General features: G+C 40.3%; 2 protein-coding genes across 3 annotated transcripts in view; both read left to right on the forward strand.

Annotated features, from left to right (window-relative positions):
- Positions 1–6,418, forward strand: part of tbc1d13 (TBC1 domain family, member 13) — a 22,388-nt gene extending 15,970 nt beyond the window's left edge. The window contains exons 10-12 of the mRNA XM_005950563.3: positions 805–965; positions 1,542–1,599; positions 1,683–6,418. Of these exons, the coding sequence (XP_005950625.1) occupies positions 805–965; positions 1,542–1,599; positions 1,683–1,748 (285 nt within the window). The 3' untranslated portion in view covers positions 1,749–6,418. The remainder of the gene's footprint in view (positions 1–804; positions 966–1,541; positions 1,600–1,682) is intronic.
- Positions 6,419–7,388: 970 nt separating this feature from the next.
- Positions 7,389–14,389, forward strand: thnsl2 (threonine synthase-like 2). 2 transcript variants are annotated; one of them, XM_005950562.3, is made up of 9 exons: positions 7,389–7,664; positions 10,560–10,791; positions 10,881–11,075; positions 11,159–11,311; positions 11,390–11,629; positions 12,907–13,055; positions 13,372–13,497; positions 13,569–13,723; positions 13,932–14,389. In XM_005950562.3, exons 2-9 carry the CDS (start codon positions 10,569–10,571, stop codon positions 14,155–14,157), a joined length of 1,467 nt encoding a protein of 488 aa, XP_005950624.1. In that variant the 5' UTR covers positions 7,389–7,664; positions 10,560–10,568; the 3' UTR covers positions 14,158–14,389. The 2 variants fall into 2 exon arrangements, with proteins under 2 accessions (XP_005950624.1, XP_042071486.1); XM_042215552.1 differs by lacking the exon at positions 7,389–7,664 and having other exon boundaries at positions 10,541–10,791.
- The last annotated feature ends 1,878 nt before the right edge of the window (positions 14,390–16,267 follow it).

The raw sequence follows: 16,267 nt of genomic DNA on the forward strand, positions 1-16,267 counted from the left end.
GGGTTCATTGAGAACATGGTTGTTGTTCAATAATAAAATTATTCCTCAAAAATACAACTTGCCTAATAATTCTGCACTCCCTGTAGACTCCCGGGTTAAAATGTCCAACTTTTCAGCAAAAATAAACACCTTTACAGCTTTCTAGAATGTGACTGATAGGTGGATGGTGACACATTCATCTGTAGCTGCTAGCTGTCTATTAGGTTTCACCTCAGCTAACTGGAGTCTCAGAACTGGACCTCTGGACTGTATGGTGTTTGCATCTTCTGGGCCAATTTGCTGAGGATAGGCCTAGCAGAAAGGTAAAAACTGCAGTCAAGACTGAAACTGTAGACCTGAGCGAAATCCAAATGGATACTAATAAACCTTCCAACTCCAAATAGATCTGGTGACAATGGCTGCCTGGGTGTGAGCCCACTGGGAAGTATTCTGAGTTACTTTCAACAACCCAAACTAAGCACTTTCTGGGCAATACACCTAGTGCTCCCAAAGCAGCACCCATAGGGCATACTTCTAATTCACTGTCAAAATATTAAATTTTTTTCTTGATCAGCTGCAGGTGCAAGGAAAAAATAAACAGCCCTTGGAATTACCAAGATATCTACTTTGATTATTCATAAATTCATAATTAGTCATAATTATAAACAAACACAAAATCAAAACAAACCAGTACTGCTGTGTTTTCTTGCATTTATGGAACAGCTTCACGTTCTCCCTGCAATAAAAATTAAAAAACAGTAAAATGCAGATTAAATTCTTGTTAAAAATTGTTGCATTGACTTCCTGTGTGTCTTCCCCCCACAGGAAGAGCAGAACATCAAACCACAATATTTCACCTTCCGCTGGCTCACCCTGTTGTTATCTCAGGAGTTCCTCCTGCCAGATGTCATCCGCATCTGGGACACACTTTTTTCTGACCAGGACAGATTCCATTTCCTCATCCTGGTCTGCTGCGCCATGCTCATGTGAGTCTTTCAGACTGGATTGAATTTATTTCAGTTATTTTTATATGTCATCAATTGGACATGATTCTCCTGAGATTTTTAGAGCCAAATACAATAACTTTAATTTACTTTAAATGTATAAATACAAACATGCAAGCAATCCAGGTCTTTGTCTTTAAGACATGACTCTAGTTTTATTAATTGATCTGTCATCTTCATAATTATAATTGGGTATCATCTGCATACAATAGAAACTGTTATTTTCTAATATATTACCTGAAGAACGCGCACAGAGCATGAAATGTTAATTATTCAGGTGTAAAAGACTATGGGCAGACTAGGCTTTCAAAGTCCGAGTCAGGGTGCTGTTTAGCATTACAGTGTTCTTTGCGAAGAGGAAAAATGACTCGGCAGTCTTTGCAGAAGTACTTGAGTTTTGTGTGAATTTAGAAGTAGGCATTAGTTGTCTTGCTTCATAGATGGATATAAGTGGGTGTCATCTGCATAGAAGTGTATGCACTGTTTCTTTTTTTTTGTTTTTTAAATAACATTTCCTAAGTGAAGCATTCACACTGTGTCAACTCCTCCTTCTCACAGACTTATCCGGGATAACTTATTGGCTGGTGATTTCACAGTGAACATGAGATTACTGCAGGTACAACTCTAAAGCACACAGTGTTCATGTTCAGACATGCATCTGATGCTACAGGGATTAATTGGGCTGGATATGTCTTTCAGGATTACCCCATCTCAGACGTCCACACCATCCTGACCAAAGCCAAAGACCTGCAGGATACATCCTAACCTGGTCCTCGTCCTCCCGCCTTCTCTGGTCATGTGTGGTAAGTGGGAGTCTAAAACAAAAAGGAGAAAAAAGAAAAAAAAAACATTTGTCATGTCAAATGTGTTGTGGATGGACCTGACCAATGAAGAGTCTGCACGGATATTTGGGACAGCGTGCAAAACTTGGGAGGACATGCTGAAACTTCCTCGAAATGAGTGGAGGATGGAGGGGTGCCTTGTGTCATAATGCATTATGGGAAAAGGCTCCCTTGGTACGTGCCTGTCCTGCTTTCTCAGCCATCTCTCCCGTGGAGACAAATGAAGGTCTGTAGGGAGGCGGGGCCACAGTAATCCTACACTACCAATCGTAACCACGTGTTCAACGAAGGAGCCAAGAATTCAAAGGAAACTCCCACTGCGATCACGTATGTAGTCCGATTGAGTTTAACTGTGTTGAGCAGTATGTGCATGTTTGTTCTTCTAAAAAAAAAAGTTAATTTTCAATGATTTTTGCTGATGTAAGAAACATGTATGCCTTATCTTTTGAAGGATGTGAAATGGGAGATGGCATTTCTGTGTATATATTCACTCTGACATCAGAAACATGAAGCGATAGTTTCCGCCTGTTATCATCTCAGCAATGCTTTCTAACCTTTTGGAGAATCACAGCAGAAGGAAACTGCTGTTGAAAGAACGGTGTTGTTTTTTCATACTGAACATTATTTTCACAGCAGTTTTATTTTTTTCTTCCTCTAGCCCAAAGAAGCAAGTCTCACAACTACGTTGGGACCAATGTGCACTTAATTTTAATAGTAATGAAATATTAACAGTATGGTTTAGTGAAGTTCTTAATTTTTGATCAGCAATCAGTCCAGCTTCTGGAAATTGCCAATTTAGTGTCATCGACCAATCGGAGGAAATGTATGAGGAGCTAAAATAGCTTGTTTGAGACAGAAGGATTAACTGAGCCCAGTGTAAGATAAAGAAGGATTATTCTTATCTATGAATCATGCACAGTTGCTCAAGTAACTTAAAATGAAAAGAGGGTGTTTTTTTTGTTTGTTTGATGTTTTTGGATAGTGAGGAATTATCTTTACATAGCAATGCATCAACCACACAGCTGCCTTTTAGGCAAACTTTCTAAAAGTTGGCATGAAACACTTCTTTTCTCCTGTTCTTTACAGAGTGCAGTTGTTCAGTCAGAAAGGAGGCTTGGCTGTTTATAACAAAATAATAGCCTTGCTAAATTGAAGTTAATCACTTTTGGTTTAGACTGATGATGTTCAGTGTGAAAACGGCATCCTGGCTCATTGCACTTTTCTCTTCTGATGTGCACGTCTGTGTCCAGCCTTGAGCTTGTAACACGTCAGTGAGGAGAATCGATGCAGAATCAGAAAAGAAGCGAACTGTTGAAGCTTATTGAGTGATGACGCTCATATGAAGGCACTCTGTGTGGATATTTGATCTGAACACGAATGAAAAGAGGTCATTCTAACTCTAAGAATTTGTAATGTGGCCCTACATGCACAGGCCTAGCAGGCACCAGGCCCAGGGCCATTAAAGTGCAGTGTTTATCGTCTTTACAAACACTTCTCAGAAGTTGGTTTGGGCATTAAATAATCTAAACTTTCCCTGTCTGCTTTTTATTTTCTGCTTCTAAAAATTAAACCTAATCTTCCACACTATAGAAACATTACTTTTCTTCATTTACTTTTACCTACAGTCTGTAACAGTGCTGAACTTTGAGGAAGTGTTAAGTTGCTCTTTCACTTAAACTGAAAAGATTATTCTTGCTCAACTTATCATAATGAATCAAAGTGGACCTGTTCTTCTTTTCCTGTTTCCTGTCTCATAGTTCCTGCTCCAGTGGTGGATGTTCATATTAAACACGGCCAAAGTTAACAAATAACAAGGTCAGTGTACAGTTAGTCCCTCTGACACCAAAGCTCAGGCTGCAAAATGCTCCAAACACTCATTTTTTTTTTTCTACTTTTGGACTTGCATGAAGTCACAGAGAAGGGACGTCCCTAATACAGTCATGTTAAGCACAGACGACCCACACACTTCAGTTGACAAGGGGCAGTCAGTCAGAATAAAGTTGGCTTAAAGGGGGAGGAGCTAAAATGGCTAGCTTGAGATCTAAAGGTCTGCTCCAAGGCTCCGTGTAAAATAAAGAAGTATTATTTTGAACTGTGAATTATGCAAAGCTCCTCTTGTAGAGTTCAGGAAAAAAACTGGAGCTGGAAATTAGAACAATGCATCCACTTAAATCTAAAACCAGTAAAATCTCAGAACCTGAGAAATGGCTGTTTTGTTTTAGTTTTAGTGACCGCTTTTAACTGTCAGACTTAATATAACACTAACTGTTAATCTAACAATAGCTTCATATGTAGGAAAAAATTAATGAATTACACATAAACTGCTTTAACACTTTGAGACGATAAAGTCAACATTTGTGAGAAAAAGGTGATGAGGTGAATCCAGATAGAAAGTTTTTCCTGATGGGGAAAAACACAAATCTTCTTGCAAAATTATGACTTTAAAATGTCATTTTGGCTTCTTTTTTTCTTTTTTTTAAAAAACAAAAAAAAAAAAAACTACTTTAATGCTGAACTTTTTTTTTTCTTTAAATATCACTCTTCTTTAAACCTGCAATGGCCCATACATTCTGCTGTAAAAGTGATCTTAAGGTGTTTTCACACCAACGCTGTTTAGTCTGTTTAAATCGAGGATGTGTGAACATGGTGATCACAGCAAATCAACCACACCGAGACCCTTTGGAGGTGGTGGTCACGGTGCGGTTCGTTTATGGTGGCTAAATCAACTACTAAGATATACGCTACAAGTCTGAGCTAAAAAACGTAAAAGAGTAATATAAGGTTGGAGTCACAGTACAGACACATCTGGTTGCTGAGTGGACCGAACAGTTCACTTGTTTTCATCTCTGTGTGAAAACAGACCAAAACACAGGGAAAATCTACAAGTTTACAAACTCATCACTTATTTAGACCAGATTAAACGAACAATAGGTGTGAAATCCCCCTAAACTAACAATAGAAATCAATATTTAGTCAAGCTGGAGATGGTATGTCGCACTTTAAATGAAATGACAGATCTCCCAAAATCTGTATTTTCAGATTGTCTCAAGTAATCTGAGCTGTTTTTGTATTTTTATTAAGGAAAACTGGAATCATTTTTTTCTGTACAATAATTTCAGTTTATTTAATGAAGCTGTGCAAAATATTAGGCTGGAAAAACACATTTGAGCTCTGTTTTAAAAACTGCAACCAGATCAGTATTAGACCCACTACAGGTTTCATAATGTGAAGCCACAATCAGATCTTTAGTCAGCAAGATTTTTTTTCTAATCTTTCCTGACAATAAACTGCAGAAAACTTCAAAAAGTGCAGTTTGAGTAAAACTTTCAAGGCTCATATCACCATGTGAGATATATGGCTGCTTAAAACAAGTGATAACATATGACCGGCCTCCTTTCTACCTGCACTTTGATACCAGGGTTGTCCTCCAGCTGTGACTCCTGCTGTTTAAATGGGTTTTTCAACCACAAAAAGATTTAGATCTCAGAAATTCTGGAAAGATTAAATAAATAAATAAAAAAGCACCAAATTTCATCCCAGTTGCTGAGGTTCAATGTCCTGTTACTGTACAAACAGCCATGGTGCTAAGATAAAATTATAAGTAGCTTCAATAAATGCACTGGCGTTATTGTACAAACAAAAATGAGCTGATTCTGAGGAGGTCCGCTGGGAACCTTTCTCATATTTTGCTGATTTTACATCAAATCTTCCTCACTTCTTGTTGTACTTTCTAACCTCTTACTGTCCATTGAGTAGTTAAGGGTTCAGTCAGATCTTCCTTTTCTGTTTTATGTTATAACAGACGAACGTTGAGGCCAAAATTGCTTTGAGAGTTGACTTGAGAGGCCCACGTGCTGTTTGTTTAAGCATGTTTGTTAACATGCTTAAAATGCAACATCACTGTGACTGATACGAGGTTAAAGATCAGTAATCACGTTAAAAATCTGAGATTAGTTTTTCCCCCAAATAATCACAATTATGATTTTTACCATAAGTAGCCCTGCCACAGCTACACAGGTTGTTCACATTTCTGCTGACACTGTTAAATCGATCTTTCATGTTTCTGACTCCGCAAGGAACAAACGCACAACTACACTAATCTTTGTTTCCTGACAACCTGCAGCTGAAGTAAAATCTGCTGTTTTTGGGTTTTTTTGCATCTCAAGAAAAAGCCGGCATGAAAATGAAAGTATTGAAGTGTATTTTAGTCTCATTAAACCACTTCTGAACATCTGGAATATTCTGTTCAGTGTGAAAGAGCAAGTTTACGAAGACCAAAATTATTCTGTATTTTTACCATGTTGGGATTTTTTTTATTTTTATTTTGAGGGACTGTTACTAGTTAGATTCCCATGCTCCTCTTTTAATGTGTATTTATTTCGTGTGTGTGTGTGTGTGTGTGTGTGTGTGTGTGTGTGTGTGTGTGTTGAAGGGAGGGGGTGATGTTCTCTATACTCTCAGTCTTATATCAGTTATATGCATGGAATGGATTTTGTAAGATGATTTTTGTAAAACGTCTCCAGTGTTAAGACTTGTAAATATGTTTTTACATGTTTGCAGACGTGCATTAAAATATTAAAATGAACAATGGGATAAATCACATGCCTCTTTCTTTCTGGTTTCAGAATAAGTCGGATTCTATAAAATTCTGTCTACGAGGACCCTACTTCTCCTGTGGCCTCTGTAAATACTTTCATGATGAGTTTATGATCTCAGCTGCTAGTTTCAAGTCTTTGGTCAAATAATTATCATGTTTTATTTACAATCATGATCTCATTTACAGTAAAAGTAATGTATGCCTTAGATTGGGCCTACCCTGAGATTAAGTCATGTTTTACAGCAGACAGTTTCACACATCATTACTGATAAACCACATGTTTTTCTTATCACAGATCGAAACAAGCACCAGCCTCCAGCACTGAAGTATAAAAGCTGCAGTTGCTCTGTTATCTTGAGGATGGTTCTCACTCCTTCAAACTGTACTTAAGCTTAAAGTTAGTAGTATATTAGGGGAATGAGCTGGAGTGCCTGAATTGGACCTAAAGACCATGTTTGTTTTGTTGATGCCTTTTGAAGAATTAACAGAATTATCTAACATGGTGTGACAGCCACAACACTGAAGCTCTAAAATGAGTTCTGAAATCAGTGGGTGGTATCACAGTAGCTATGTACGTACACACACACACACACACACACACACACACACACACACACTTACTTGCAGGGTAAGAGTAAAACAAAAAAACACTTAATTAATCAGACATCCTCGACCCACATTACTGTTTTGTTTGTTTTTTTACTGCACAGAAAGTGAGGACAATTCATCAATAAATTTATTTTTTTTGCATAATTTAATTAGTTTTACTCAAGCGTTGTGGGCATTTGTGTATCGTATGGTCCTAAATAACAGGAAACACATTACTCTTCAGGTAAGGTGACAACAGCGCATTGCTTTTACTACGGATGGTTTATTACATGCATAAATAACTTTGAAACAACTCCGATACAGAAAGGGCCTGCTGCTGCTCTCCCATACTGAACACCAGCGGGTGCTGTTCCATCCTCCCACCGCAGGGGGCAATAATGAGCTCAGTTCGCTGATGAAAATGCTGCTTATGGATAAATAAGCTTCACACAAAGTTCACATTTCTTCATTATTAGATGTGTTTAAAGTAGGGTTTTGTTTTTTTCAGTTGAGCAAAAGAGGGACACTAAGAAAGAAGAGTAAGATGTTTTTGCCTACACGCGCCTGTTTCCCTCCCCTGCTCCGTAAAAAACGTTAAGCTAACGGCCACTTCTCACTTCTCCCATCGTTTCTTCGGAACCCTGGAGACTGAAGGTAACTTGGCTAGTTTTAGCGGCTTTAAAATCAAAAACTAACGCTTAAAATTAATGACTGCCTATTTTAGTGAACACAGAACCGCACACACTGCATGTTTGATGAGAATTCACTATGTTAAACTGATTTTTATTTATGAAGTCCTGATTGCTTTTTCTATTTTGGCTTGTGGTGATCTGCAACCTTAGTCATGTGAAAACTGCTTTAGCAGCACCCCACTCAGCATATTAATATAGGTATAAACAGATTAGAAAACCCTGCAGAGGATAAACAAATGTTAGCTGACATGAAGTTACCGCTTTTGTTTACAAATATTCACTTAATCTAATTTCTTTGGCCTCAGGAGGTGTGGTGTTACCCGCACCTGTGTTCTTACCTGATCACAGGAGGCTGCCCTGTTCAAAAATCACCTAAACTCTTGTAGAGGTTCACTTAAACCTGCTGCAGCCGAAAGGGTTAATTTAAAAACAGTTGCATCACCAAAACTGATTCAGAATAATTTACCTTAAAAAAAACTCAAATTAGTGGTAAAAAAAAAAAGTTCTAAAACAAATTTAAAACGGCAGACTTTCAAAAGAAGGTTAACTTGAGCTTCAAGATTGATAATAGTTATAGTACCAGATTAATTTCATGTGTCTGATGGCTCTGATTTATTTGCCGCATTTTATTAAAATCACTGTTAGTGCACGATTAACAGGTGGGTGTTTTGGTGCTTCACACTGTTCACGTGATAGAACAGTTAGATTTTATGTAACACAATCAAAATAATGAGAACCAAAGCTTATGTTAGAATCATGTGACGGTTATTCACTGTGTTTTATTTTCAGTGAATTCAGAAAATATCGCTGACATGGATGTGTGTGAAAACCTGGGAAAATCTTAGTTAGACTGACTTTATATTAAGTAAGTGTGTCCTGGTTTCAGGACGGTTGTTCCAAAGTCCAGGTTTTTTTCTTCCTGGTTAGTAGAGCCATGCCTCGAGGTTTAGAAAGCTTTGGTTAAAAAGCAACTCTGTGAGTTAGTTCTTCTGAATTATGAAAAAAGGACTGCAGCAGTTCTGCTCAGTGCGGAGCGGTAAGTGTGTGTTTTATAGTTGGCAGTGTGAAATGGGCTTTCTTTGTAGGAACATTATCTGCCACAAAATAATAATAAGTAAAATTTAAAGTGCTCATTTACTGCTTAATATAACTCATAAAGGTCACAACATGTTTGTGTTTACTCTAAAATCTGTTTATTCTGTGTCACCACAGACAAAGCTGATTTGTTTTACACATGCATGAAAACAGCCTTTTCCTGGTCCCTTTCACAATAAAAGTCACACACAAAATCACACACAGTTTCCATAATAGTTTAAAAAGAAAAATTGTGAAAAAAATAATATGTTTATTTACTCTTAGCGTTTTAGTCCTGCTGTCCAAGGATGTGTACAATGGTAGTCAAAACTTTCACCCATTCACATGTTGGTATTGTCTGTGTCAAGACTGCTGATGAACCTGTACCTGATAACAACATAAAGTGTGGCTTAAATTCAAGCTTTTCTTATAAATTTTTGCTTTACAGAAAATCAGTCGGTCACAAATCAGTCCAAATGTGTGGTAGTGGGCACATCTGCTATATTGAGATAATCCATCCCACCTCACAGGTGTGCCACATCAGGATGCTGATCTGACATCATGAGTAGTGCACAGGTGTACCTCAGACTGCCCACAACAAAAGGCCACCCTGGAATGTGCAGTTTTGTCTCACAGCAAAATGCCACAGATGCCACAAGCAATGAGGGAGCGTGCAATTGGCATGCTGACAGCAGGAATGTCAACCAGATCTGTCGCCCGTGCATTGAATGTTCATTTCTCAACCATAAGCCGTCTCCACAGGCGTTTCAGAGAATATGGCAGCACATCCAACCGGCCTCACAACCGCAGACCTCGTGTAACCACACCAGCCCAGGACCTCCACATCCAGCAGGTTCACCTCCAAGATCGTCTGAGACCAGCCACCCAGACAGCTGCTGGAACAATTGGTTTGCACAACCAAACAATTTCTGCACAAACTGTCAGAAACCGTCTCAGGGACGCTCAACTGCATGCCCGTCGTCCTCATCGGGGTCTTGACCTGACTCCAGCTCGTCGCCGTAACAGACTTGTGTGGGCAAATGCTCACATTCGATGGCGTCTGGCACGTTGGAGAGGTGTGCGCTTCACGGATGAATCATGGTTCACATTGTTCAGGGCAGATGGCAGCTGAGAATGTCCCAGTTCTTGCATGGCCAGCATACTCACCGGACATGTCACCCATTGAGCATGTTCGGGATGTGCTTGACCGGCGTATACGACAGCGTGTACCAGTTCCCACGAATATCCAACAACCTCGCACAGCCATTGAAGTGGAGTGGACCAACATTCCACAGGCCACAATTGACAATCTGATAGACTCCATGCGACGATGTGTTGCACTGCATGAGGCAAATGGTGGTCACACCAGATACTGACCGGTTCTGGGTCCCCAGACCCCCAATAGCGAAAAAACTGCACATTCCAGGGTGGCCTTTTGTTGTGGGCAGTCTGAGGTACACCTGTGCACTACTCATGATGTCAGATCAGCATCCTGATGTGGCACACCTGTGAGGTGGGATGGATTATCTCAATATGCAGATGTGCCCACTACCACACATTTGGACTGATTTGTGACCACTGTTTGGGAGGGATGGTTATATTGTGTATCTGGAATGAATTTTAGGTCTCTACGTCCATCCCATGGGGAATGGGAGCAGTAACAAAGGTGTTGCGTTTATATTTTTGTTGAGTGTAGTTTCAGAGAAGTGCACCCTGGCAGATGATGCAGAATGATGTCACAGAACTCAGACCAGGATATGATGACTGTTACCTTCCTTCACAGGCGTGTAGGATGCAGTACTGCAGTACTCGTGGGGGGGTCAGGGGCTGGGACTTCCGGGAGGTGCTGTTTTCGGGCTATGCCCCAGATGGAGGGATGTTCATGCCGGAGAGTTTGCCTCTGCTGAGCCCCGACACCCTGAGGAGCTGGAAGGGGCTGTCCTACACCAAAGTGGTGGTGGAGGTTGCTTCACTGTTCATCCCTCCTCAGCTGATCCCCAGAGACCACCTGGAAGGTGAGCTGGGGGGAGAAATTCACCGTTGCATGCAGGTAGAACTGATCAGATAATCAGTGAGTCCTGTTTCCCGTGTTTCTCTCTCCCAGTCCTCGTGGGTGAAGCCCTGTCTGGCTTCTCTGTGCCGGAGGTAGTTCGAATTGCCCGGCTGAAGGGGGGTCTGTCCGTCCTGGAGCTCTTCCATGGAGACACCCTGGCCTTTAAGGACCTGGCTATGACCTGCACTGTACGCTTCCTAAACTACTTCCTGCAAAAAGAGAACCGCAGGGCGACTGTTCTCGTAGGTGAGAGTGAAACATGTTTTTATTATGGGTTAAAACCAGAGAACTAGATGCAGGTGAAAAACTGGCATAAATGTCATCCTCAGGTACGTCTGGGGACACCGGCGGCTCGGCCATCCAGAGCGCCAAAGGTCTCCCTGGGCTGGACGTGGTGGTGGTTTACCCCCGTGGACGCATCACTCCAGTGCAAGAGAAGCACATGATCTCTTGCTTGAAGGATAACGTCCATGTTTTTGCAGGTACACGCAGAGAAGCTCAAACAGCCACGTTTTTTATGGTTATAAAGTTTCTCTGAATCAATCTCACTCTGTCTGTAGCCGACGGCAGCTCTGATGACATAGACCAGCCACTGCGCCGCCTGTTTGCCGACCAGGAGCTTGTTAAGTCTCACGACCTTATGAGCCTCAACTCAGTGAACTGGTCCAGGGTCATGATCCAGCTCGCCCACTTCGTCTACGCCTACTTGGAGCTCAGTGGGGTGAAGCAGGACGATGTGGGTGCAGCGCTGCCGGAGCTAGAGGTGGTGGTTCCCACGGGAGGGGCAGGAAACATCGCAGGTGGGTTGATAATGTAAGATTTCTCATCCATGTGAGAAATCATCCATGTGAGAAATCTTGGTCAGACTGATCTGAGAGCCAAAGTAAAATCACCAGCATTACTTTTTTAAAAACCATTTTTATTTAAAAAGGGAGATTTCAGTTACTCAGTTTTATTTATTATATTGTCAAAAATAACATCCGCTTATCTGGGTCCTGGCTGCAGGTCAGTGTCCTCAGCATCCAGGAAACATCAAGAATTTTCCAAATATGACACAAATAATGTTTTTCTTTATCGTTACAATCCATCCCGAGCTCTTCCCAGTCGCACGTTCCCACAACGCCACATCTAGAAGGTGTTCAGGAGGCATCCTGGTCGGATGCTGCACCACCTTCACTGACTCTTTTGATGTGGAGGAGCATCGACTCCTCTCTAAGCTCCTTGTCCTGTTTCTTAAAGTGTGAAGTTTTTCCACAGTTTGATTTCATACCCATGAAATGAGGTAAATTGATGCAAATTTACCTGATGATGCAGAAAGAAATGGATTTATCTGCAGATACTATATCACAGACCGTGGATTCTCCTAACGCTACCATCAGTCAGAAAAGGAGGAGGAGCTTAGTGATGTTTGAGCTTGAACTTCATGGATCAACTTTTCTATCAAAACAGAAGCTCAGCTCTCTTCAATGCAGCAGATCTTTGCAATGTCCTGATCACTGCAGACACTCTGTTTGGTCCTGGGGAAAGTTTATCCTACGTCCTAAGTAGACTAAATATGATCCAAAGACGTCTATGAAGAAAAGACCAAGCGAGCACATCACTTTGCTTTGTACAGAATTACTGGGACCTGGGGTCAAGCTCGCAGGTGCACACCCAGTGGATGGGCCACATAGATCTGCAAGGTCTCATGGAAAAATGTGAAATAGTCACCAAAAAACCTTTCTCTCTTATTTTGAAACTGATGGTTTCCATTAGTCAGTATGTTTCCTGTCTGCAGCACATATATTTTGTTGAGTGTTAAGAAGAAAAGTGTCACCACAGCTGCCAGTAAGACTCTGAAAAGTCTTTTTCTAACACTAACCAAGTAGTTCTGTGATTTTGCTCAGTTCTCTCCAGACCCTTCTTTTCTTTCTCGTTCTTTTTCTGTATTAAAGTTAAATCATATACTCTTAGAATCTATGAACAGCTGTAATAATCTTGTCGTTTTGGTCCTCTTTTTTTCTGTGTGTCTGTCTCTCTGTCCTTACACTAGTGCCTCCTTATAAAAGCTGTTCCTGTCTCTTTTCTTTTTGGTCAGCCGGCCTCATCGTAAAGCAGATGGGACTCCCCTTGAAACTGGTTGCCATGGTGAATTCCAATGACATCGTGCACAGGATGGTAACCAGCGGTGACTTTTCCATGGCGGATAATGTCACACAGACATTGGCCCCGGCTATAGACATCCAGGTAGAGACACTACACCTGCTCATGTGTGCAGAGTGTATCTATTTCCTCCAGTCCTCAGACAGCCTGATGGCTTAAGCATTTTATTACAGTGCAGTTCCTCTGATGTTCACTTGAAGCTCTGACAGTCAGTTAAAATGTCCAACTTTACAGCAGATTTCCTCCTTTATATCAGCTGCACAGGGGTAAATCTCACCTGGTCTCACCTGTTTAAATTGTATAAATGCTTAAAGTTTCCATTATTAGAGGCGTGGCCTCTTTGACTGACAGGTGGGTGGTAACACAGGTGACATGTCTCTGGTTTATTTGTCTCCTGCAGGACCCATACAACATGGAGCGAGTGTTCTGGCTGCTGCTGGGTAGAGACGGTGCCAAAGTGAAGACGATGATGGAGGGGTTTCAGCGCTCGCGCCGACACTTGCTGCCTGAAAACCACCACAGACTGGTACCCGCCACCTAGCTGGTTCACGCCAGTGCTTCTCCTCTGAGCTTCTAATTTGATTTTTTCCTTTTTAGCTGTCACAGGTTCTGTCGACGGGGACAGTGACGGACGAGGGGATCCTGGAGACCATGAAGAGCTGCTGGGAGGAGAACCAGTATGTGCTGTGTCCTCACACAGCTGTGGCAGTTTGGCATCACTACCATTGTCCTCACAGTGCCCAGCTCAACAGGTCAGACATGCCAAGTTTAAATATTCAGTCATATCACCTGTGCTCCCGCTGTTCTTGAGGCTCTCCTCTGCAGATATTTTATTCTGTGACAGATAATAATCAGCTGATAGTTCACTGAGTCGCTCTAATAAAGTTAGTTAGCAGTAGTAATAACCTGCTGGGAGGCATGTGACATCTGCGTGTTAAGTCCACTTTTCTCTCGTTACAGATGTTACATTGCAACTGCTTCTCCGGCCAAGTTTCAGGCAGCAGTGGAGAAGGCAGCTTTGACCTTTGACCTTCCAGAGGCGGTGCTGGCTTTGGAAAAGCTGCCGACCCGTTATCAGGAGCTGGAGCGGTGCCAGAACTGGTGCGAAGACTGGGAGGACAGACTGAGAGAGACAATCCAGTCTGTGAGCGTGGCGAGGAAGAATGGCATGACTTACTACACCTGAGTGGACATTAAACAGTTTTCAGGTCAGGTGACTGTGGCAGCACGTCGCTGATCTCTGAACCTGCTTATCAGGATTTAGTGAATGATATTGATGGCAAAGGAATCACGTGAGCCCTCAGGTGGACTTTGGTCTGTGGTGTCATATGACTTTTGTGTTTTCACACCTGAAACGAAGCCGTCTCTCCACAGCTTCAAACTGTATGTGACAAATAAAATGAAGCTAAATTCTATGACTTTAACCGTCTCAGCTGCTGTTTTTATCACTGTAGTCATGCAGTCATGGAAACACTAAAAGGATGTTTGAGGCCTTTATGTATTTTTAAGTTATGAGTTGGTCAACAGATAAAAACAGTCTAGCTTTCATGACAGCTCGCCCTGAAATGTCAAATCCACATATTTTTGTACAAATACATTTTTGGCATGTCATTCTTCATCATATTTTGGCACCTACATATCAGGATCAAGTACTTTTTGTACTTTTGGAGCCTGGAATAATTTTAAAACTTTTGTTTTTGTGTGTCATGTTGAAGAGGAATCAGCTGACGAAACCTTTAAACACAGCCACTGGTAAAACACTGCCCTCTGCTGGGGAATGTATCAATTAAAATTTCCAGATGGCAATTACAAACACTACTTTAAATGTGAAAGTTTTCCAGATTTGAGGGAGGTTAAAAGAACACACACACACCAACAGATAAATATTCCTGTCACTATCACTTTTGTCAAAAATTATGGTAAGATTGCACATTTATTTTGATAAAATATACTCATTTTGGCTCCTTAAAGCTGCCCTGTGACCAAATGACTGAAAAAACATGTGGTTTAAAGTAAATACTAATATATGAATACAGAAAGGAAGGTGGAGGAACCTAAATAAATGTAGACATACATAAATATCCAAATATATTTATAAAAATGAGAAATATAGAGTTATAAATTTCATTAATGAAATATAAAGATTTAGAGATAAATATAAAAATACAGGAATACATATGTGCAAAAATATAAATAAATTAGTTAATTAAACTGCTTACTGGATGTGGCTATAGATATACTTTATATTAGATAAATATCAGTGTAGTACAGCAAATTTTAAAATACAGATACAGGAATAAATACTTGCATCATGCCATAATAAATGAAGAAATAAATATTTAAAAATAAATCTTCATAAATAATCAACACAAAAAATACAGAATTAAACAAATTATTGTTAAAATATATTTAAAACAGATAACAATCAGAAATAAATCAATCTAAACTATTAATTATGAAAATACAGAAATATATGAAATACAGACACATGAATATAAAATTACATAAAGAATTTTTTTAAAGCTTACTCATCAAACATCAAAACTAACATTCATTCGTATTCTGGGGCCTGGATCTCCTCCATGCCTGCTTCATGCCCTGGGGGACGGGGCTATGGCTCCCCACACTCCCTAGCAGATCGTTACATGGAGAAACCTTTGGAATACAAGCGTGCTGATCCACACAGGTTGCACACAGGTGTACACACGGGTGTTCACAGACACAAACTACACCTTTCTTGGCTGCTCCTCAAAGCACATTGTGCGCTCTCATCTTGCGTCTGCACAATAACATTAATATTTAGTATCTACGTTAGCTAGTTTATTGTGAGATGTTGTATTTATTATGTTGCTCTCTTCTTTGTTTGTTTTCTCTTCTGTTTTTCTTATCTCTCATACAGGTGATCCAGGTGTTTTGTTTGTTTTTCTTTTTTTTTCTTCCCCCTTTCTCACCATCTCTTCCCCCCTCTATTTTTCTTTCTCTCCCTCTCTTTCTTTCATTCTTTCTCCCTGTCCTATCCCATGTCTGTAACACGAAAATAAAAAATAAATACATAATTATAATAAAGGTCAATCAAATGGACCAATATGGCAAGGCCAAGATGAACCAATTTGGTAAAATAAATCCGCTTGGCATCTTTCTTGGCCTTAAGACAATAATTCTGATGGCTAAAGATCCAAAGGAGACAGGCAAAAAGTTTTGATTTATTTAAATATTTATTCATTTTTTGTGTGATATTGTACACTTTTTGTATTTTATTCATTTGTTTTTAACAATCTTAATTCTTCTTGTATTAC

The sequence above is a fragment of the Haplochromis burtoni genome, unplaced genomic scaffold (genome assembly GCF_018398535.1).
Source record: "Haplochromis burtoni strain Fernald_Lab_line unplaced genomic scaffold, NCSU_Asbu1 Contig_756, whole genome shotgun sequence".
NCBI classification, from domain to species: Eukaryota; Metazoa; Chordata; class Actinopteri; order Cichliformes; family Cichlidae; genus Haplochromis; species Haplochromis burtoni.